This window comes from Dasypus novemcinctus, chromosome 2, assembly GCF_030445035.2.
Source record: "Dasypus novemcinctus isolate mDasNov1 chromosome 2, mDasNov1.1.hap2, whole genome shotgun sequence".
In the NCBI taxonomy this organism is placed as follows: Eukaryota; Metazoa; Chordata; class Mammalia; order Cingulata; family Dasypodidae; genus Dasypus; species Dasypus novemcinctus.
This window is the reverse complement of record NC_080674.1, coordinates 78,527,979-78,552,496: the sequence shown is the minus strand read 5'-3', so window position 1 is coordinate 78,552,496 and position 24,518 is coordinate 78,527,979. Positions and strand designations below refer to the sequence as shown.

General features: G+C 35.0%; 2 protein-coding genes across 7 annotated transcripts in view; one reads left to right on the top strand and one right to left on the bottom strand.

The window, feature by feature from the left end:
* The window catches only part of WDR41 (WD repeat domain 41), a 72,582-nt gene extending 65,987 nt beyond the window's left edge, over window positions 1-6,595 (top strand). The window contains exons 10-13 of one of the 2 annotated variants that reach the window (XM_004463469.4): window positions 142-263; window positions 1,291-1,379; window positions 2,566-2,699; window positions 5,332-6,595. In XM_004463469.4, the coding sequence (XP_004463526.1) occupies window positions 142-263; window positions 1,291-1,379; window positions 2,566-2,699; window positions 5,332-5,484 (498 nt within the window). In that variant the 3' untranslated portion in view covers window positions 5,485-6,595. Of the gene's footprint in view, window positions 1-141; window positions 264-1,290; window positions 1,380-2,565; window positions 2,715-5,331 lie in introns of both variants that reach the window. The other variant, XM_071208676.1, reaches the window with a different exon arrangement.
* Window positions 6,596-7,164: 569 nt separating this feature from the next.
* Window positions 7,165-24,518, bottom strand: part of PDE8B (phosphodiesterase 8B) — a 347,153-nt gene continuing 329,799 nt past the window's right edge. For all 5 annotated transcript variants that reach the window (XM_058275154.1, XM_058275158.1, XM_071208674.1 and 2 more), the window contains 2 exons: window positions 14,487-14,616; window positions 7,165-13,958 (listed from right to left, as the gene is read on the bottom strand). In XM_058275154.1, coding sequence (XP_058131137.1) covers window positions 13,849-13,958; window positions 14,487-14,616 — 240 coding nt within the window. In that variant the 3' untranslated portion in view covers window positions 7,165-13,848. The remainder of the gene's footprint in view (window positions 13,959-14,486; window positions 14,617-24,518) is intronic.

Below are 24,518 nucleotides of genomic sequence, written 5' to 3'. Positions count from 1 at the left end.
GCAGTATAGTAATTTGGGCTGAAGGCTAGGAATTAGGAAAGAAACATTGACTTTTTTACGTCACAGTAAGGCTAGAAATCTATTACTCCAGGTAGTGGTGAGTACTAGTTCTTTACCCATTTATGAACTTTTTTTTTCCAGAATGTGTTTGCTGCAGTTGGAAGGGGATTATACGTATATAACCTTCAAATGAAGCGTGTGATTGCCTGCCAGAAAACTGCACATGACTCTAGTGTCCTGCACATTGCCAAACTACCAAACAGGTACAAGTTCCCATCTGTTCTGCAACAGATGAAAGAAATGCATGATTCCCAGGGCCACCAATGTAATTTCTTAAGTGGCAGAGTTACCTGGCTCCATGCCATGACCTGCAATGTTCTTTTGGAAATGGAGAATGTCCCGTGGCTGCCTCTAAGAAGAGTTTGTGGCAGTATATTACAAAATTTATAAGAAGCAAAGTTCAAATGAATTACATTAAATTTCATTGTGAGAAATGATAGTTTAAAAATTTGGTATTTATTTAAAAAGGTAAAGACTTTTGGCTACTTAATATGTGCTAATTTTTCTTTTTATGTTTTCCATAAACCCACCTTTGTGGTGGTGTTTGTTTATGGCCAGAATCAATGGTAGTATCTTTGTTGTCTTAGGCTACTGAGAGTTTTTCTTTGGGGTAAATTTGACTGCTGAATTTTTAGGAATAAAATTATGTGAAAAGAGCCTTATTTTATATGCAGGTTATTTTTAGAGAGGCACACTGAAAAGAGATAAAGTGAGAGGAGGGAAGGACAGGCTGGGCAGGAGATTGAAAATGTGTAATTCATATCCTGTTTCCCTGAATCCATTTTAAAAGTGGAGATGATAACTTAATAACATTTGAGTCTATGTAGCATAGTATAATGTGGGCCTTTCCTGGAGAGTGCTTTTTCTTCACATTGTAAAGCCATGTTAAATTGTAGTAACTGAATAAAAGCAGTTAAAGGCTACAATGATTTCTTGCTCTGCAGATAAAGCATTTGCAGTCCACTGTTCACTTTTTTTTTTAATATGCTGAGGAATTTTGTTTATTGAAAAGAAAGTCTTGAATTTCAGTTCTACTGTTTTACAAAACTCTGATATAGCTTTTAGTTTGATTTTGACAGAATTTGTATTATATAAAGACTCCATATGATAACCAAAATAATAAAATATTGTATACAGTACATAAATGTATCCCTCCCATCACAGTTCTTCTCACTGACGATAACACATTATACTGTTCACTTTTTGTTTTACTCATCTTCTGTTTGACAGGCAGTTGATCTCATGCTCAGAAGATGGCAGTGTACGCATTTGGGAGTTACGAGAAAAACAGCAGCTTGCAGCAGAGCCGTTACCAACAGGTGTGTGTCTTCACTCAAAAAGATATTCTCTTTCTGTTTTTTTACTCATAATAAAGGCAAAATAAAGGTAGTTATGAATAATCACAGTAATAATATAAAATGTGCTCCAAATAGAGTTTCAAAGGACACAAGATATTTACAGTGAAGCAATTCAGAATATGATAGTTGGATCTAGGACTTGCATCTTTTTTTTTTTTTTTTTGGTCTTTATTCATTTTTTAAAATATTACATTAAAAAAATATGAGGTCCCCATATACCCCCCAGCCCCCTTACCCCACTCCTCCCTCCATAGCAACATTCTCCTCCATCATCATGAGACAGTCATTGCATTTGGTGAATACATCTCTAGGACTTGCATCTTAATGTTGCTTTAATGCAGAACTACCTGTTTATTTAAATTAAACTGAGATTTTATTGTTTTGAGAGAAGATTGTTATTTTCTGGTAATCTGACCAAATGGCCTAATGAAGGTAAATAATCATTATCTTGTCCATAATTCTGAATGAAACAAACAGAATTTGTACCTTCACATGTCAAACTAGTATGTTTCTGAAGACTTACAGTGTTACTATTAGCATTGAACTTAAGTGCTTTATGGAAAAATACACCATTTGTGTTTATACCATAATCTCATGGGCTCTGAACTTTGAAATTTTGGTTTGAAAAACAAAACTCTGGATGTTTGAATGAATTAGTTAGCAAACTTTGTGTAAACATAAAATGCTGATTACTCTCTAGGTTCTATTTACTTAAAGTCCTAGGATATTGGTTTTGAGCACACACACATACACACATACCTTTTCCCTTTACCCTGTGTTGATAAATCTAAGTAATACCTTAAAAAACAAAACAAAACAGAAAACAAAACTAAAAAACTGAACTATTCAGGCTTTTTACACTTCTATTTCAGTCTCAGTGCCTTTCTTTTTTATCATGTTTATACACCTTCACAAGAGAATAAAGGCAATAAAAAGAAATGAGGAACAAACCTAGTTAGCTAAGAAAGATGATATGAAATAACATAGTGTAAAAATACTAGGATAGTGCCTGGCACCATCCCCTTAGCTATTGACTAAAGTAAGTATGGGACATCTTTGCACTTAAATTTTCTGTTTTTCTGATCTTATATTACTATTGTAAGACACACAAATTGTGGAAATGGTTGAAATTATTGTGTTTTTCTAGGTTTTTTTAACATGTGGGGATTTGGAAGGGTGAACAAACAAGCCAGCCAGCTTGTTAAAAAGCAACAAGAAAATGCCACTTCATGTTCACTGGATTTTATTGGAGATTTGATTGGACACTCATCATCTGTGGAGGTATTTTTTTAATAGGTATATAAATGCCCAGGCAGTTTTTGCTTTTACATCTTCATTGTTCTGTGTCTTTCCCTCTTATATGTGTAGGTTTTTCCTGAACCTGAACATGGAATAGAAGTTATAGTATGTGTAATTAGGATCTCCCTTTACAGCGATATGCTTTGAAGAAGCTAGGAATGCTACTGATTATAAAAATGGTCTTTATTACCATTTTTTCTTTTGAGAATGAGATAGTTGACAATGAGGGCAACATGAATAATGTTGACCACAGATGTATTATAATAGTAAACAGGGTTAGTGGAGGGTTGTGTTTATATGAGTAGAGGTAAAGACTTAACAGTATCTAATTCTAGGGACTTTTGGCAAATTCATGAACAGACCGGTTTTAGCTGTCTTTGAAGGATAATTTCTTAGCTTTGGTAAAACTCTGTGCCTTGTTTATCATTGTGCATATATGAAAATATTAGTTGAGAATTATTAGATGCAAAATTCTAACCTGTGGAAATCCAAATACATTAATATTTACTATAGTCACTATTGTCTGTAATGAAGAAATAAGATTATCAAATAAAGAGATGATGGAAGCCGATAACAGTGTAAGCAGGGTCCTAATTAATGAATTTCTTAAATTGTTCGTATCTTTTTCATAGCCAAGGATGAACAAATTATTTTCCATTTGAAAGTATTATTTATGCTTAGGAGCAGCAGCACACTTGCTATCAAGCATTTCCTATCTTTCGTATGTTTCAGGCACTACACTAGACACTCAAGTGTAGAAAGAGATATAAAATACAATCTCCCCCTGCTCCTGAAAGGACCTTATATTCTAGCAGGAGAGGAAGAATGTAGACCTAATAAGCTGTTTACCACATCAGTTTACGGTGGACCCATATGAGTTAGCAGACAGTGAATACTCACGAGTTTGAGGAAACATTTCCTGTTGAGTCCTGTAAATGGTTAGTGGAAGATATGGTACCTAGGACTTCAGCTGAACCTTGAAGGATAGATAGGATTAATATAAATAGCCTCATGAACATAAACTTCTTGATGTGGGGTACATTTTATTCATCTTTGCTTTCCTCCAACAGGTTGTCCAGTTAAAAAATATATTTTTGTTTTTTGTTTTGCAGGTGTGTAGTTTGGGAGTGGTGGGCATAGAATGTGTAGACAAAAGGATCTTCTTGGTGGCAAGGATCAGATTGGATAGGCTGGAGCGCTGGGTTACTGTCAGACACTAGTGGGAGATAAAGCCTGGGAAAGTAGTTTTGGGTCAGATTACAGATATCCTTGAATGCTGGCTTAGGAATTTGGACTTTATTGTAAAAATAGTGGGAACCTAAAAACGGTTTTTAAATGGTGAGGGAGACCTGTAAAATGACATGTTTATCATAATATCAAACAATGTCAGAATCTCAGGAATTTTCCAGAGCAAGAGTGTTGTTACTTAATCATAAAAAAAATTATCTTTGGCTTCACTGGAAAAATCTAGGCTATCACTTAGGTGTATTCTCCCAAATTTCCTCATTCTTTTTATATTTTTATCCTTCTTCTTTGATCTAACCCTTCTACCTGTATACCAGATTCTATCTTTTCCAATCTCCTGAACAATTTTGCTTCCATATTTTTCCCCCTCACTTCTACATTCTCAGCTAAATCCTCTCCAGTAGTCTTATTCCACTGTCTTCAGCAGTGCATAGGTCATTCTGAGAAAAATCTCATCCTCTGTTCCTTAACTTTGTTCTATTTCTCTCCTTTATTTCACTTTCTTTTTTAAGGACCTCATTCCTTTTCATGGCTTCATTTTCCCCCTCTCTGTTACCAACCTTCCACTCCATAGTATTCATCCTGCCTTCTCACCGTCTGATTTCCTATTCTTACCTTTTAGCCTATTGTCCTTCCCTTTGCAGTTTTATCTCTTTGAAGAATCTCTGACAATTTCAGTTATCATTAATATACCTCCCCTTTTTCTGAATTTATTTGGCATGTCATAGTCTGTACTACGTTATTTGGTGCCTGATTATATAGTCTTTAATCAATGTCCTAATTATTTCAACTATAGTTTCATTTTCACAACTGAATTATAACCTTCCTTAAGGTAGAGACTGTAAACATATGGAAGATTCTCAGTAAATGCTTATGGATTCATTGGTTATATCCCCTTTTATATAGAGAGCTGAAACCAGTGTTTACTTTGGGGAATTTGCAATTCAAACAGTTTATCAGTAGCCATTTGTTCATAAGTAATAAGCCATGTACATGATTAGTAAATGATGAGTAAAGCAGGTCTGGCAGGACCTCTGTCTGACCAAATCTTAAAATCAATGCTTGAAGAACTAGATTATAGTAAAATTCAGAAGATACTTCTGGTATTCATGTACTTTACAAAAATGGCTGTTATTCATAGTTCTGAGTTGAGCAGTATTAACGAAACTGTGATTATTAAAATACTATTTATTTGTAACTTTTACCAACACTTGAAAAATAAAATTTCTCATAAAAATGAAATGGAGGATTACATTCAGATGCAAAGAAGTCTCCAAGGTACATCTTTTACAAGCATGTGTTAATCTAATCTCGGCCTTTCCCTTCTCATCAAAGTTCCTATAATCAGTAGTGTTAATTTTCTTTACAGATGTTTCTATACTTTGAAGATCATGGACTAGTGACTTGCTCTGCTGACCACCTCATTATTTTGTGGAAAAATGGAGAGCAAGAATCTGGACTGCGCAGTTTAAAATTATTTCAGAAATTAGAGCAGAATGGTGACTTGTATTTTGCTGTCTAATTTGAAGGAATTAGGGGTACATGTACGTGAACCTTGAAAATCAAATATATATGTTAATGCAAATTTTAAGAGCTCTTTGAAAACCTATAATGTATTGATTCTTTATACCTTTAATGTATTTTTTTTCTTGTGACTATAAAATTTTATTTGAATTCTTTTTCTGGGCCTGTATACCAGCAACAAGTTGCTTCTCAAGTATCAGTATATCCACTAAGGAATATATCACAGGTTTTCCATTTGACTTCTCACATAGCATTATCCTGCAATCACTGAGGAAACAGGTCTGATTTCAGAGAATTTTCAGCAGTGAAGTTTTCAGAGCATGGCAAAAATATCTGTTGATACAGAATTAAATTATGTCATAGTGTCTTTGTAGATAAAAATCTCATTTTTGTGCTTTAAAAAATTGATATTATAAACCAGAAATTGTGTGGCTTATGTTTAATGAGGTGAATCAAACCCAGAACTTCTCATTCTTTTTATATAGTGATATGTATGTATCTATATAGATATATATCTCCCTCTTAGGAGAATAATTTTATTGCCCCTAGTTAAATTCTCATTCATCACCAAAAATTCTGTTTTAAAAAGTTTTATGTAGTTTCCATGTAGCCTTTTGAGGAGTCTGACTTTGTTCTCCAAAATAAATATTTTAACTATACCATTAATTCTTTCAAAAATTTATTTAAGGAACCTGCTTTTAAGGAAATTACATCATAATTACAGAAGCTATTTGACAAAAAAAGAAACAGCCATTGAAGAACAGGTAGGATGTAGCATCTCTTTAACCTTTACCAGAAAACGGATCCTTCTCTGTAGGAAATAGATTGCATAGTAATTGCACTTCATTCTGCAGTTGAAGTAGTGTTTTGAGCTTCTTAATTTGGACCTAGATCCTTGTGGTGAGGCAGCATAAATAAGAGGTAAAAGTAAAGTTGTGGCATTTGTCAGAAGTTCTTATCCTTTGGCTCTCTTTATTGTCCATTTGTTTAAGTATAGCTATGATATATTTAAATATATCCTTTCTCCTACATAGTCTTAAGTAACTTTCTTTGTTTTATAGAACAAACTTGAGTCTCAGCCAAAAAATAAACTAAATATACTAAGTACAGTAATTTTTTTTCCCTTTGGTGCCAGTTCATTTAAATCTATTTTGCTGTTGGTTCTAGCTACTAAAATCCCTACGAACTCAAATCAGTAGGAATCTTGGGGTGTTTTTTCCCCCAGTGTGAACTAGGCTACACAGTTATTGGTTAGATTGGTAGTAGGACAGCAGCTTTCTCTCATATATGCTAGGGATGAGAGCTAGATAGTAAAGAGGCACAGTGTTTTCAAAGGCAGGGACTGCAGCCAAGAGTGCCTGATTCATCTTGCCATTGAATCACATGAAATCCTTGAGTAAAGCTTCATTTATATAGTTGCTTGCAGTGACCACTGATTTTAATATCCTCACCACTCCCATTGGCCTTAAAACAAGAACACTCTTTTTCCCATTTGGTATTCAAGAATAAAAATTTAGAAATGTTCCATGAGTTAAAAATTGGATGGGTTTAATTGTGGAATTATTCCTAAACAAATTTAAACTGCTGATGAAAGAATCCTATTAAGGTATGTGCAAGGTGATGTCAGGAGATTGCTTTTTCTCAAAGAACATGTTCTGCAGATTTATTTTTTATACACACACACACACACCCATAGTGGAAACTTTATACTTTTTACTTGTTTTACCTTAGTAAGTGCTTCCACAACTACCTACAGCAAAAAGAGCTGAGGTCATCTAGAGTAGACCAATGACATAGTGTTATAGAAATGAGGAAACTGGGGCCCAAGGAGGTAAGATCTTGTAATTAATTAGATCTGTAGCATCCCTTATCATCGAGCATCTTTAAAAACAAAGAGGACTAGAATACAAGATAATGGCTTATATGTGGAAAACTAAATGTTCACAGTTACTATTTTTGTTTTAATTCACAATGAAAATAGCTTTATGGAGAAATATATTTCAACTGAAATTACTTCCTCCAAAGAATATGAATGGAAAAATTAGCACTGGCTTTTAGCCAACTAATTGTTTTGAGAATTCACACAGAGACAGCTTTCATCCTGAAATTCCAGCATGAGTGGTATCCATAAACCAAGCAGACATGCATTCTGGCCTGAGTGCATCAGGTTATTGATTACTTTTGTTAAGTATCTCAGTCATTTTTAACTTTCCTATCTAGCTTTTTCTTTGGAAATTCTGTATTAGGTCAGGAGTTAGTAAAGTTGTTTTCTTGAATTGTATAATGCAAATTCAATGAATCAGATAAGTAATTCATAAATTTTTAATTGTTTTGTTTCCTAACCTGTTCTGATTAGTTTTTTTTTGACAGTAGTATATTCATATAGGTTATATAAACTACACATGAGTTTCGGGAGCAAAAAGTATTATAGAATATGTCTTTTGTCATTATACTCTACTTAGTTTTCCACTATGAGATACAATATGGCTAGAGTGGTAATACTTGCTTTCATGGGTGCCCTGTGATGGAAGATAGATTCTGGTAGGGACCCAGACCTGATGCCTGCTTAGTAGTTGTGTGTAGACTGCTGCTGAAAGTTAAAGTTTCAATTTAGTACTCTAAATTATAATTGAAATCAACAGATTATGTGCATTTTTTTCTATTCCCCCAGTTTAGCTTTCAACACTATTACATGATATTACTGGAAGTAGCACTATGTAGTGTGCCTTGTCATTTTTATTTAAAAGTACATTTTTAAAAAAGTACATTTATACCTCAATCCCGGGCTGTACTTATTTAACACAATTAAGAACCTGAACTTCAGGGACATTGGGTCATCCCTTCCATTTCTCACTCTCAAGTTTGAATGGTTTCTGATTGAACCGATGGGGCTTGTTCTGTGCCCAGAAGATTAACTACACTCTGAGTGCAAGTGAATTTCAAAATCTTAAATTAGAAGTAAAGCATGATTTAAATTATAGGGTCATTTGTGTCCAAGTAACAATATTTTATAACTAATCTTTTGGTTAAGTATTGTAATAATGTGACTTCTTATCAAATTAGGTAGTGTTGCATTTTCCTAAATCAATAGGGTTCCCTTCAACCTACAGTGTTTATTAAACAATTCAGTATCAGAGGCAAATTATAATAGACTTTGCCCATCTGACACACATACCATCTGAAAGACGATTTCTAATAAATTGACTCTATGGAGGAATGTACTATTTAGTTAGCAATTCAGTAGAAGTCTGTAGGTGACACTGATAAAACTTCAGGATAGCTCCGTTCTTTATTACCTTATGTCTTAAAGAATTTAATATTCACATATTATGATTTGAAGTTAATAAGAAATCAATTTGCCATAAAACTAAGTTATAATGTTTTATATAGAAAATGTCAGCCACCTGCTAAATGTTACTTACAAATGGACTGAAAGTGAGGTGGCCAGAAAAAGATTGTCCTTGCCTGTGAAGCTAAGCAAATTCTTTGGCTTCTTACAATGGGATTCTGGCATCCTGATTTTACTATGATCAGAAAACAAAATGTGTGACCCGTGAAATAAAGGACACTAATACAAAATCTTGAAACTATGAAAAATTTAGACCACAGAGGTAAAATAAAAACAGCTGTTGGGAAAGATACTATAAGAAAAGAAAATTACAGACCAGTATCTCTTATGAATATAGATATGAAAATCCTCAGCAAAATACTAGCAAACTGAATCCAACATTACATTAAAAGAATTATAGACCTTTTTTTTTTTTAAAAGATTTATTTATTTATTTCTCTCCCCTTCTCCCCACCCCGGTTGTCTGTTCTCTGTGTCTATTTGGGTGTTCTTCATTGTCTGCTTCTGTTGTCAGTGGCACGGGATTCTGTGTTTCTTTTTGTTGCGTCATCTTGTTCTGTCAGCTCTCCGTGTGTGCGGCGCCATTCCTGGGCCGGCTGCACTTTCTTCCGCACTAGGTGGCTCTCCTTATGGGGTGTACTCCTTGTGCGTGGGGCTCCCCTATGCGGGGGACACCCCTACGTGGCATGGCACTCCTTGTGCACATCAGCACTGTGCATGGGCCAGCTCCACACGGGTCAAGGAGGCCCGGGGTTTGAACCGCAGATCTCCCATGTGGTAGACGGACACCCTAACCACTGGGCCAAGTCTGCTTCCCGAGAATTATAAACCTTGATCAAGTAGGATTTATCCCAGGGCAACATAAGAAAATTAATTAATGTAATACACCACATTAACAGAATGTAATACACTACATATCATCACCATTTATGGAGAAAAGGCATTTGACAAAATCCAGCACCCCTTCTTGATAAAAACACTCAGAAAAATCAGAAGAGGAGACTTCCTCAACATGGTTAAAGCAAAACCCATAGCTAACACCATATGTAATGGTGAGAGACCAAAAACTTTCTCTCCGAGATCAAGATAAGATAAGGATGTCTACTAGCAGCATAGCTAATCAATAGTATAACAAGAAAAAAGAAAGGCATCCAAATTGGAAAGGAAGTAAAACTTTCTCAATTTGCAGATGACATAATCCTGTATACAGGAAATGCTGAGAAGTCCATGAAAAAGCTCTAAGCTCATAAATGAATTTAGCAGAGTACCAGGGTACGAGATCAACACCCCAAAATTAGTAGTATTTCTGTACCATAGTAATGAACAATTGGAATAAGAAATCAAGAAAAAAAATTTCCATTTACAATAGCAACTAAATGAATCAAATATCTAGGAATAAATCTAACCAAAAATGTAAAGGATTTGTATACATAGAATCTGTAAGACATTTCTAAAAGAAATAGAAGACCTAAATAAATGGAAGGAAATTCTGCATTCTGGATTGGAAGACTAAATATTAAGATGTTAGTTCTATCCAAGATGATTTATAATTCAATGCAATTCCAATAAAAATTCCAACGTTCTTTGCAGAAATGGAAAAGCCAATCATAAAATTTATATGGACAGGTAAGGGGCCCTGAAATAGTCAAAGCCATCTTGAAAAAGAATAACAAAATTGAAGGACTCTCATTTCCCAATCTTAAAACTTAATACAAAGCCACAGTAATCAAAACAGTATGGTACTGCATAAGGACAAACATATACAGACCAATGAAATCATATTGAGAGTTTAGAAATCAACCTGTACTTAAAATTTATAACAGCACACTGGGCAAAGACCACTCAGTTGGAAAGAATAGTCTCTTCAACAAATGGTACTGAGAAAGCAGGATCTCCTTTAGCAAAAGAACAAAAGTAGATCCCTACCTCACACTGTATACAAAAATAATCTTAAAATGGATCAAAGACCTAAATATAAGAGCCAGAACTATGAAACTCTTAGAAGAAAATGTAGGGAAGCATCTTCAGTGTCTTGTGTTAGGCGATGGTTTTTTTTGTTATGTTTTGTTTTTTTTTACTTTATACTCAAAGCACAATCAAGAAAAGAAAATATAGATAAATGGGACTTAGGAATTAAGAACTTTTTCAAAGGACTTCATCATGAAAGTTAAAGGAAAACTTATACAATTGGAGAAAATATTTAGAAACCACCTATCTGATAAGGGTTTAATATTCAGAATATATAAAGAAATCCTACAACTGAACAACAAAAAGACAACCCAATTTAAAAATGGGCAAAAAACATAGACATTTCTCTAAAGAAGATACACAAATGAATGAAAAGCACATAAAAAGATGTTCAATACCATTAGCTATTATGGAAATGCAAATAAAACTTAAGATGAGATACCATTTCACACTCACTAGAATGGCTTTTTTTTTTAAATGGAAAATTACAAGTGTTGGAGAGGATGTTGAGAAATAGGAAAACTCATTGTTGGCGGTAATGTAAAACGGTGAAGCCACTACAGAAGACAGTTTGGCAGTTCCTCAGAAAGTTAAGTATAAAACTACCATATGACTTAGCAATCCCACTTCTAGGTCTACACCCAAAAGAAGATATTTGCACACCAATGTTCCTAGTGGCATTATTCACATTTGAGAAAAGATGGAAGCAACCCAAGTGCCCATCAACTGATAAATGGATAAACAAAATGTGGTGTACATATATGATGAAGTATTATTCAGCCCTAAAAAAGAATGAAGCTCTGTTACATGCAGCAATATAGATGAAACATTATTTCATCATATTGAGTGAAATAAGCCAAATACTAAAGGAAAAATATCATATGAACTCCCTGATAGGAAATAATTAGAATAAACAAACTTGGAATCCTAATCTGGAATACAGATGATCAGGGAACAGGGTTGGGGAAGGGAATAGGGAGTTAAAGCTTAAAATGGACAGGGTTTCTATTTGGGACAATGGGAAAGATTTAATAAAGAATGGTGGTGATGCTAGTACAACATTGTGAACATAATGAACAACACTGAATTATATACTTGAATGTAGTTAAAGGTGGAAATTTTAAAATGTGTGTGTTACTAGAATAACTTAAAAAAAAAATCCATGAAACTGCACAATACAGTGAACCATAAGTTAAACCATGGACTACAGTTAATAGTACAATTACAAAACTACACTTCCTTCAATTGTAAAAAGTATATCACACCAGTGAAGGTGTTAATAATAGAGTGGTATTGGGAACCCTGTATTTTATTTGATTTTTCTGTAAGTCCACAACTTCTCAGAAAGAGAGAAAGGGAGAGAACAGAAAACAAAAAATCCAGCTGTTGAGAATGACAAATGACTGTGGGAATACAGTTACAAGTACTTCACAAAAATATTTTCATCACATTTACATAATGTAGCATTAAATACAAAGCTGGTTACTGTTGTCACCGAGCAAGTTCTCTCATTATCTAACAAAAATAATCTACCATTTATTTTTTTTTTGCTTGGAATTGTCATATACATTTCCCTTTTGGTACAAAACAAAAACATTGGCACAATTAGTAGTGATGTCATTTTTTCTTCCTATATACCATTTTGCATGGTCTGTATTCCAATTTTCATTTGAAAAAAAGCAACTACAATTGATTCAGTTAATTCATTTCACTGTTTATAACCTCTTAAAATGCAGCATATGGAATACATAACATTTGCAAGAAAAACTAAGATTTTGTTTACTGAATTTCTAGTATATTAAATATATATATATACATAGAGATGGGTTGGCTGGTTAAGAGAAAAAGGAAAAATCTCAAGTCTGGTTTTATGTAGATCACAGAGAGTTGTGAAAAGGGCTGTATAAAAATATGCATGTGTGCTTTAAAGCTTTCAGCATACAATTAATAGCTTAAAATATTGACTACCACCCTATGTATCTATCTTCTGATATATTTACATATCTTGCACTTTTTACATCATTAAAGCAAAATGGCATAATCCAAAATATGGTTAGGCAAAAAACATCTGAACCTTGAAATTTCCACTGTTCCCCCAAATATATACGAATAAATGGTAAATGGTACAATATACTCATGGACTTATACCTGGAAAATTTTGGTTGTTTTAATAAAAATTTTAAAAATCAAATGTATATAAATTTTTTTAAAAGACTTGTCCAAGGGTATTCAGATTTAATGGCTTTTAAATAATACTCAGTATAGTGTCTTGTGGCTGCCTCTTTAAGCAGAAATAAGGGAAGTTCATGGATTCTCCTAAAATAAGATGTCCCTCCCTCCCTGTCATGGATGGCTTTTGTTAAGGTGAATTCTTTTTACAGGAAACAGGACTGCACAGCTGCTGATACCAGTTTAAAGAGGACACTCAGCAGGCCAGGCTGTGTTCTAACTTGGATGTCACACTGATTACCAGAAGAACCAGCTTAGACATGGTGGTTATGAAGCTAACTGGTTCTTCAGTAATTTCAATTGTTTTGCTCATTTTATTTAGTTTATTTTTTTTCTTACATTTATCTGTTCAGATTGCCTTCTTATGAATCCTTCAGACTGATACTTTTAAGGAGAAAAGTCAAGCTAAACAGTGACGGTGACTTTTATGGTAAGAGATGAGCTGAACATTTAGCTAACCTACTTGGTATATCCAGGGAGATGGGCTTACATGCATCAAGTCTTTGCTTCTTCTGGCCTGTTAGTTATGATGAATCAGCTCCATGATTGACAGCGATGCACAGGATGACAGCAGAGCAAAGGAGTTTGACATGTATTTGTTCTGTTACTAAGCGATTGTTTGGAAAACACTTTTCTTTATGGAACATAACTTTCTAAAAATGAGATTTGGGGACTGAAATGTTTCAAGGTCAAATATTAAACAGTAGCTCCTTAACCTACATGTTATTTTCACTATACAGGAAAGCCTCTTATCTATGTCACTGTGATTCTCGTCGTGCGCTTTGTAGGTCAAGAGGTCTCATTCTCTGGCTTGGTTTAGTTGTCAGATGGAAGCCTCAGACTTTTGCATTTTAGGTCATCCAATGTCTTCCAGTGTTTATAGTTATCAGCCAGATGTTGCATCAGGGCTGGCAGATGTGCAAAGGCTGCAAGGACATAAAAGCATTAAAAAGAAACCTATTGAACTAAGTTAACTCACAGGAACATTTATAAGGCTGGGGCTTTCTGGGGCAAGTTTGGGATCAGAAATGAAGGAGTAGCTTAGGCCGCAAGTGAACACACAAGCACAGGAAGGGTAATATACTTAATACTAGTTTCTGAAATTCAGACAGGTCCTTTTATTTAAATATTGAAAAGATCCTGTGATTTAAAGTAGATGCAATACAGTTGTTTTTTTTTTAGAAGCTTCTCCAATGATAGAATAAAATTTCTGTAAGTTTTGGAAACATGTTCTTTGAAAATGCTAATAGTTTATCTAGTCAACACATACCTGTTGAGTCTTCTGTAGACAAAGTGCTGTACCAGGTGCTGGTAATGCAAAAAGTACTTATGTACCTTGCCTTGACCACAATCAGCAAGCTTTTTTTTTTTTTTTTTAAATAACAGTTCCTTTAGGCCCATCAAATAATATAACAAAATGTCCTTTGTGGGTGATAAAACATGTACTATCTTACCATCCCAAGCATCAAACATGTCTGTTATGAAGTAATCAATGAAGGAGATCTGGGACTTGGGAATGCTACAAGTATTCCTGTCAAACACTGGCATCACCACAGGTAGCCCTTGTCTCTTCTCTTCATCAGTCTGTTTAAAAACAAACAAACAAAAAACGGCTCTAAGGCATATTATGAAAGAGAGCTTTCACAGTAAACACAATGTTTCTCAAAACAGCCCTGTGAAGATGGGTCATTATTCTGTTTTATATTTAATAAATCGGCTAAGTTAGGTCCTGAGACTTACGTAAGTCAAATATCTGATGAGCTGCAGTGACCAAATTCAGAAATTCTGACTCTCAAGTCCCTGAAGCACTGGTTCATACCCTTGTCTGTAATCTTCTTTATTTTGTGGTATTTCTGATGGTATTTCACCCTCAGACATAGAAGAATTGTCTGATCCTCTAACAAGTCCTCTCTTGGGCTCTAGGAAGCCTGCTTTTCATCTTCTTGTGTCTCCTTCCTGATACTAACTGTACTTGTATTCAGACCTCTGCCTGTCTTCATTGTCTTCAGTCTAGTTTAGTCAAGCACCTATTCTAGATGCTGCTTTTTCCCGAAGATTGCTCTTACTGCACATGAGACATTTTCTTCACTTATCTACTTCTGTTTTCAAAGGAAATAAATTATTCATTCCTTTATCTTATTTTGTATTCTTGGAGGGTGAAAGTGGGGACTAGACAGTGATGGCCTCAGTAGGGTCTCTTCGGCTGTTTTACTAATGTTTAACTCATTTAAGAAGATGTTTACCTACTCTAGGCAAAAGCCAGATTTTAGCAAGCCAAAGAATCAATGAAATTGTGCTCAAAAAAATAAAGTGATTTTCTGATCAGAGAAGAATATCACTGTCTTCATTTGTTAAATAAATCTAATGTTAAATAAAATTATTGACAGGAAATTCCTCTTCAATCTAATGCAAATTCTTCATTTTGCAATATATGTCCGTATCTCTTGGTTCGTTCTCAAGATTCACAGTTGATAATCATCTTTTTACTAGTTTGTACTATCTGTTTTTTATCCCTCTTAACATAGTTCCACCAACTTTCAGGTTAATCTCTAACCGCCACACCGATGAGGACTGGTACCTCTTTCTGTTAAGCACCTCAGTTTCAGTGACCTTCCAATAGTTTATGTGAAAGTAGTAACTCACTCCCATTGGCACACCTCAGACCTAGTCACCCTCCAATATTATTCCAGGTCTAAAAGCAAAAATTCCAATGTCCCATAACCTAACAGTACTTTTTCAAGCTTATACTCCCAATATGTCTGTCCTGTAACTTCATTGATAATAGTAGTCCTTAGAGCCCTGCATTTTCTTTTACTTCAGCAGCCCTCTCTTAGCCTCTTTGTTATATGCACTCGACCTTATTCTCTCACCAGAGTCCTCAGCTCTCTTGCTCTCTCTTGAGATACTCTTAAACCTCTCCAAAAACCCCCAACTGCAAAATGTATCTTCTCCATTTAATGAAAACAAAATCCAGGATGCTGAGAGCTTCTGTAGAACACCATGTACCATGTGGTTTGGTTCCACTGTAAATCAGTTTCCAGTGTCTACTGGGCTCACCATTGCTTTTCAGTTATTGTACTTTTAAAAAACTCTCCCTCATTCACAGCCACTCTAAATGTTGTCTCTCCTCTCAAGCCTCTGATTCACATATACTTCACTTATTCTCAGTAGAGGATCTCAACTCTTTCAGACAAAAACCTGAGCCCATAAGTGAATTCTTTTAACTTAGTCTACTTTTCACCTTAGATAATGTTTCCTTCCTATTCAGGATAAATCTTTTCACCTGACCCTTAATCCTAATTCTCCCTCTTACCCCTAAGGCTTGTATCTAGTAATACTGCCTTTCACTTGTCAACTCCTTCCTCTTGGCCTATAAACTTACTTGATCTCCTTTGCAAAAACACAAAAACAAAAAATCTCTAATCACTTCTAGCTACTACCCTATCTTTTTAGCAAAACTTCTTGAAAACAACTTCTTGAAGTCTGTATCTGTTGTGCCTATTTTCTCCCATTCTGTTGTTTCCTCATCCACTACTCTATGACTGACAGCCCTATGCTATATTCTATTGAAATTTCTACAAAGGTTATAAACAATATCACTGCGCAAATGCAGGGGACATAGTTCAGTTTTTATCATACTAGACTTAATGCCATCATCTGTTACTATTCATATTCCCTTTTCAAAACTTGTGGCTTCTATTTACCCACGTTATTCAATTTTACTCTTTCCATTTTAAAATGGAAAATCCTGCATCTTCCCAGGATTTGTTTTTTAAAGCTCTTATAATTTTCCTTTATTTCTTTCAGTGGATCATTTAATTTGCTCCTTTATTTATACTAAAATTGGTGACACCTATCATTCTATCTCTATTCCAAAACACTTTTTCTTTTGAGATCCAGTCATAGATATAGTGACTACGAGGGCATCTCTATCTGAATGTTTCACTGACATCTCAGTTTCATTATATCTAAATCTTTATTCATTATATCTTCCTCCAGTCCCTAAAAATTCTAATCTTTACCGTCCTTTCCCCCTCTTTTGGTGACACTTCAGTTGCCCTAGTACCTAAACTTGCAATTGGGAGTCATCCCTGACTCTTGTAACTCTTTTAACAAGACCTATTTTACTCCTTATGTATCTCAAATCCATCCTCTTTCAGTACCTCTACCATAGTGCAGACGTTCATTATTCCACTAGTTAATACGAATTCCTCTAGTTCATAAGAGAGCCCCCAACTTCTACTTTCCAGTGTGTTCTTGTTGCTTCTGATTAAGCTATCTGAAGCACAGGAGTGTCCGTATTACTTTCCTGTATAACCCTTCAGTGGAAAGATCAAAGCTTATTTTTATGCTTCCCAACCTTTCTGTGGCACTCTAGTGCCTATAATTATGCATCTCAAACACTATTGTACATAAGTAGCACCAGGGGACACTTCTTAATATGTAGATTCCTAGGCCCCAGGCTCAGGAAACTGGTAGCCGAGCGCCACACGGGGCCACACTTGGGCCTTTGTTAGAACTCTAGAGTTTTCAGCTTTCTGCTTCCTACTATACAGTTCTGCTCTGCCTCCTGGCTGCCTCCTTACCCACACCCTACCTCTCCCTATATGCAGTTTCAACAATAAGAAAATTCAATACGCTAAAAATTCAAGTATATAGAACAGGTTCTAAGGGTGTGATTATACACTAAAAAGATCTGTCTAAAATTTCCTCTTTTAAATATGTTCAAACAGTGCTAACCTATAAATTAAAGCCAATGAATGAAATTATATTTTTAAAAATTGTATTAAATCAATGAGAAACATTATACTTTCAAAATTTAGTTCTTCTATTTTTTGGATATCTCCACTGCTGCAAGTGAGGATAGCTGTACTTTAAGTCATGTTTAGTAAATTGAATTCAGCCCTGACTCACAGTCTTCAATTAACTGAAGGTGACATAGAAAATTAGAGGCAAATACAACACTCAACTCCAGTGTTATAAAAAATATAAACCAGGGACTTACCAATATGTAGGGTTCTAGAAAACACAATGGATACAAATACATAGGAATGTACATAAAAATGTATGCCTGTGGGTACAGATTTATAATAGGTTATTAGATTCAGTTATTGTCCTTAGAGTCAATTTTGGGTGAGGCCCAAAAGTCAAGAGCAAGTCCTTCTAAATTCTAAAGAATGGTGCTAGACCATCTAAACAGGTCTTGATAAACAAGGAAAGTGGTTTATGAATCTACCATTCACCTTCAGCCTATAAATGAGATTGCACATGTGGAGGATTTGGATGTTAGAAGAGACTTGTTCAAGCAATAAGAAGTAAGCTTATAAGGAGTCACAAGAGATCACCTGGAAAGTGTCAGATTCTGAGTTGGAGGGGGAGGGCCTTAAAGTGCCATAAAATTACTCCACAAGAAAAAGCCCCAGAATCTGAATATCTGTACTGACTCCAGATTAAAACAGCACCACTTAAGATGCTTTTTTTTCCTCTGGAGGAGTCAGAGGCAGCAGCTAGAAGTTGGAGAATAAATAGAAGGTAGAGTGAGCTGAGCTTTCCTCCCTGCCTTATTCCTTATTTCTGAGCCTGTATCAGGCCTGAACTGTAAGAAGGGGGAGCAGTTCTGAATTGAATGTGAGATGAAAACTTTTGATTTGGATCAGTCTTTTTAATAGTTTGTGACAAAATGGGAAGTACATATAAAGTACTTCCACTGCATACCAATATATGGCATTTGTCTCTAGGAAAAGTACTTACATGATTGAGTTGCTAGTTGGACTAAGTGATTTTTTCCATGGAACACCACTTTTATTCAAAAGAATGACTGACAAACTTACTATTCAGATTTGGTTATTTGGCAGATATTTTCTTGAAAATGAATGAAGTGGGAATGTCATTTCAAGGAAAATATTGTTTTTTTCCAGTGACAAAAATTTAAAGCTTTCAACTGAAAATTAGAATTTTGGAAAACTTGTATGAGTCACTGAAAACTTAACAGCTTCTTAATGATTTTTCTGATGAGACCAGTGTGACAACTAAAAGACTGATTTTTTGGGTATTGAACAATGAAATGTGTCAACATGTTCTTGATCTATGTAATTTCATCAGTAATTCCCAAAAGACCAATGTATCATGTTACAAAATTGTGCATGGGTAAACATCCCTTCAAAATTCCAGAAAGACCAATGGATTTGAATGTAAAAGAATAAGAAAAGTTCCTTGTTAAGATTTTCATATTCTGTTTTGCAACTAATCTTAAACTACCATTTGACAGGTATAGTATCAAAGAAGAACACCCAAAATTTTCTGGAAAGGCTATTAAAATACTCCTTCCTTTTCCAACTACATACCTACATGCAGTTAGATTTTCTCTGTTCTTCAACCAAAACGACATATTGCAGCAGATTGAATGCAGAATTCTATAGGGCAATTCAGCTGTCTTCTGTTAAGGCAGACATTAAATTTGCAAAACTATGAGATAAGGCTACCCTTATCACTTTTAAAGAATAACTATTTGGAAAATAGTTATTTTTCTTACTAATATGCTTTTATGTTAAATAGTGGATGTTATTTTTAAATGAATATTAAATGGTACTGTGCCTTTGTATATATTACAATTTTCTCACAATCATGATGTCATTATTGTACCTTACAAATGTTATGATTGAGATTCAGTGAAGTTAAGGAATTTACCTCAGGTTACCCAGCACTTGAGGAGTATACATCAAAATCACTTCATTAGATTGTGGAAGATGGCATCGGATTAGGCAGACAGGGTTTAACTCTCTCCCAAAAACAGTGGAGAAGGAGCCAAAAACTATCTGAGGGACCTGCATTGGGGGTCAGCAGTCCTGTACAGTTCTTCACAACTTTCAGGAGGGTGAGGGACAGAGAGATGAAAAACCCAAAACAACATAACCAAACCCTTGCAGTGGTCAGGAAGGGCTCCCCTCCCCCATCCACAAGATATTAAGCTGGGGAAAAATCCTTGGCTCACCGCAGCCAACAGAGAAGAGAACAGACATCTTCCTCCATGTCAGCTATTACAAGGGAAAAGGGAGTGGGAAGTCAGGGGGCTTTGAACTCAGCTAGCAGAGCCTGATTTGAATCTCCACTCGGCAGACCAAAACATAGGAAAACAGGTTGAAAACCTCCATGGAAATGTGCGACGATAAGGCCCATCTGCTGCCATGTCTGGAAATTGCACGGACAAAAACTGCTTTTGGGTCTCTCTGTTCTCTTACTCCTGGGAGAAAATCTGCTCCCCATTAGTGAGTCCCTGGCATGATTTTGATACATTAAGCTGGGCAATTTTAAAGACTTAGAATAAGTTGAACCAATTACCAAAAAAGCTATGAAAAAAAAATAGGCAAAAGAGAAATTGGCAATCAGAGTAAATTCACCAACACATTCAGATGCTTAGACATCAGCAAAAAATAACAAGCCATACTAGGAAACAGTAAGAGGTGGTCCAGCCAAAGAAACTAACCAAATATCCTGATGAGATACATGATTTAAGACAATCAGTGATAATCACACAACTCTCCTAAATCAAGTCAAAGAATTTAAAGAAAATATGACTAAAGGAATAAAAACTATTAAGAAGATGCTGGGTGAGCATAAGGACAATCGGAAACCCTGCAAAGAAAAGTAACAGATTTTATGGAAGTGAAAGACCCAATGGATGAGATTAAAAATGCATTAGAGATATACAGAAACAGATCTGAAGTGCTTGAACACAGAATTAGTGATTTTGAAGACAATGTCTGAACTGGAAAAGACAGGAGAACAGAAAGAGAAGAGAATGGAAAAAATGGAACAGGGTCTTGGAATTGAACAACAAAGTGAAACACACAAACATACGCATTATCAATGTCCCAGAAGGAGAAGAGAATGCAAAAGGGGCAGAAAGAATATTTGAGGAAATGATGACAGATAACTTCCCAACCATTATGAAAGAAATGAATATCAATATCCAAGAAGGACAAAAAACCCCAAACAATAAATCTGAATAGACCTACCATGAGAGACCTACTATTCAGAATGACAAATATCAGAGATAAAGAGAGGATTCTGAAGGCAGCAAGAGAAAAGCAGAGCATCACATAAAAGGAACTTCAATAATATTAAGTGCCGACCTCCCATACAAATCACAGAGAAAAGAAGAAAGTGGTGTGATATATTTAAGGTACTAAAAGAGAAAAACTGCCAACCAAGAATTCTGTATCTGGTAAAGCAGTCCTTCAAAAATGAGGATGAGTTCAGAGTCTTCACAGACAAAAACTGGTATGCTGTATATGTCACCAAAGACCAGAATTACAAGAGATACTATAGGGAGTGCTACAACCTGAAAGGGAAAAAACAAGGGTGAGAGTTGTGGAGAAAAGTATAGAAATGAAAATTATTAAGAAGGGTAAATTGAAGGATAAAAAGATAGAAAATCTTTGTATGGCATGACAACAGAAAGCCAAAGGACAAAATGGATGAAGTAACTAATGCCTTTACAGTAATAACATTGAACATCAATGGCTTGAACTGCCCATTCAGACGCAGACCGATAGAGTGGTTTAAAAAACGAGCCATTTGTATGTTGTCTATGAGAGACTCACCTTAGATGTAAGACACAACCAGCTTAAAAGTGAAAGTCTGGAAAAATATTCCATAGAAACAGTAACCAAAAAAAAAAAAAAGCTGCAGTAGTGATTCTAATACCAGACAAAACAGATTTCAAATACGAAAGTGTTATGAAGAAGGTCATTATATATTAACAGAAGGCACAATTTACAAAGAAGAAATAGCTATACTTAAATGTTTATGCTCTTAACCTGGGTGCCCCAAGATACATGGGTCACACACTTGCAAAACTGAAGAGAGAAACAGAATGTCTCTACAGTAATAGTTGGAGGCATCAATACACCACTCTCAGTATTGGACAGAACATTTGGACAGAGGATAAAGAAAGCAATAGAGAACTTGAGTAAAATGATAAGTGAACTAGAACTAACAGACATCTATACAGCATTGTACCCCCAAACGGCAGGATATACATTCCTTTCAAGTGCTGATGGATCCTTTCCAAGATAGACCATATGTTGGGCCACAAGACAAGTCTCAATACATATAAAAAAAATTATACAAAACACTTTCTCTGACCATAATGGAATGAAGCTGGAAATCAATAATGGATGGAAAATGAGAAAATTCATAAATATATGGAGATCAAATAACACACTCTTAGTGGGTCAAAGAAGAAATTGCAAGAGAATTCAGCAAATATCTTGAATGAAAATAAAAACAACATATCAAAACCAATGGGACATCAAAAGGCAGTGCTGATAGGGAAATTTATAGCCCTCAATGCTTACATTAAAAAGAAGAGCGAGCTAAAATTGAAGATCTAATTGCACACCTGGAGGAACTAGCAAAAGAACAGCAAATTAATCCCAAACCAAACTGAAGGAAAGAAATAGTAAAGAGCTGAGCACGAATAAATGAAATTGAGAAAAACAACGAACAACAATAGAATCAACAAAACCAAAAGCTGGTTCTTTGAGACAAACCCTTAGGTAGACTGACAAAGATAAAGAGAGAGAAGATGCAAATAAAAAATCAGAAATGAGGGGGGAGACATTACCACTCACCCTGCAGAAATAAGAATGATCTTAAGGGGATCTATGAACAACTGTATGCCCCAAAACTAGACAATGTAGATGAGATGGACAAATTCCTAGAAACATAAACCACCTACACTGACCCTAGAAGAAATAGAAGACCTCAACAAACAAATCTCAAGTGAAGAGAGTGAAACAGTCATCAAAAACCTACCAAAGACGAAAGCCTGGGAGCAGATGGCTTCACAGGTGAATTCTACCAATCAAAGACGACCTAATACCAACCCTGCATAAGTTCCACCAAAAAAACTGAACAGGAAGAACACTACCAAACTCACTCTATAAAGCCAGCATCACCCTAATACCAAAAGCAAATAAGATTTTATGAAAAAAGAAAATTACAGGTCAATATCCCCTAGTGAACACAGATGCAAAAATACCCAACAAAATACTTGCAAACAGAATCCAAAAACACATTTAAAGGAATTATACACCACCATCAAGTTGGTTTTATCCCAGGTATGCAATTGTGGTTCAACACAAGAAAATCAATTAGTGTAATAAGGCACATTAATAAACTGAAGAAAAATCATATGATCCTCTTGATTGAGGTAGAAAAGGCATTTGACAAAATATAGCACCCTTTCTTGATAAAAATACTCTAAAATATAAGAATAGCAGGATACTTTCTCAATATGGTAAAGTACATATATGAAAAACCTACAGCTAGCACTTACTCATCTGTGAAAAACTGAAAGCTTTCCTGCTGAGATCAGGAACAAATCAAGGATGCCCACTGTCACCATTATATTATTCAGTATTGCGCTAGAAATTCTAGCTAGATCAATTAGGTTAGATAAAGAAATAAAAGTCACCCAAATAGGAAAAGAAGAAGTAAAACTTTCACTATTTGCTGATGATATGATCCTATATCTAGAAAATCCTGAAAAATCCACAAGAAAGCTATTAGGATAGACAAATACAGCAAAGTGGCAATACGAGATTAATATACAAAAATCAATAGCTTTTCTATACACTACTGATGTGCAATCTGAGGAGGAAATCAGAAAAAAAAACATTTATAATAATGTCTAAAAGAATCAAATATTTAAGAATAAACTTAACCAAGGACATAAAGGACCTGTATTCAGTAACTGCAGACCATTGCTAAAAGAAACTGAAGAAGACTTAAATAAATGAAAGGACATTCTGTGCTAATGAATTGGAAGACTAAATATTGTTAAGATGTCAGTTCTACCCAAATTGATTTACAGATTCAACTCGATCCCAATAAAAATTCCAACAGCCTTTTTTTGCAGAAGTGAAAAAACCAACTATCAAATTTATTTGGAAAGGTAAGGAGCCCTGAATAGTTAAAAAGATCTTTAAAAAGAGAAACAAACTTGGAGGACTATCACTTCCGGACTTTAAAGTGTATTACTCAGCTACAGTGGTAAAAACAGCATGGTGCTGGCATACAGACAGATTTACTGATGGAACCAAATCTAGAACTGAGAAATAGACCCTCACATCTACAGTCAAGTACGTTTTGACAAGGCTGTCAAGCCAAAAGTGTGTATTCAACAAATGGCACTGTAGAAGTAGATAGCCATATCCAAAAGAAAGAAAGAAGACACCTATATCAGACCTTTTATAAAAATTAAATCAAAATGGATCAAACCTAAATATAAAAACAGCAGCCACAAACCTCCTATAAGAAAATATGGGAAAACATCTTCAAGATCTTGTGGTAGGCAGTAGTTTCTTAAACCTTACAGCAAAAGTACGAGCAACAAAAGAAAAATAGATAAATGGAACCTCCTGAAAATTAAACACTTACACCTCAAATGACTATGTCAAAAGGGTGAAAAAAGCAGCCAG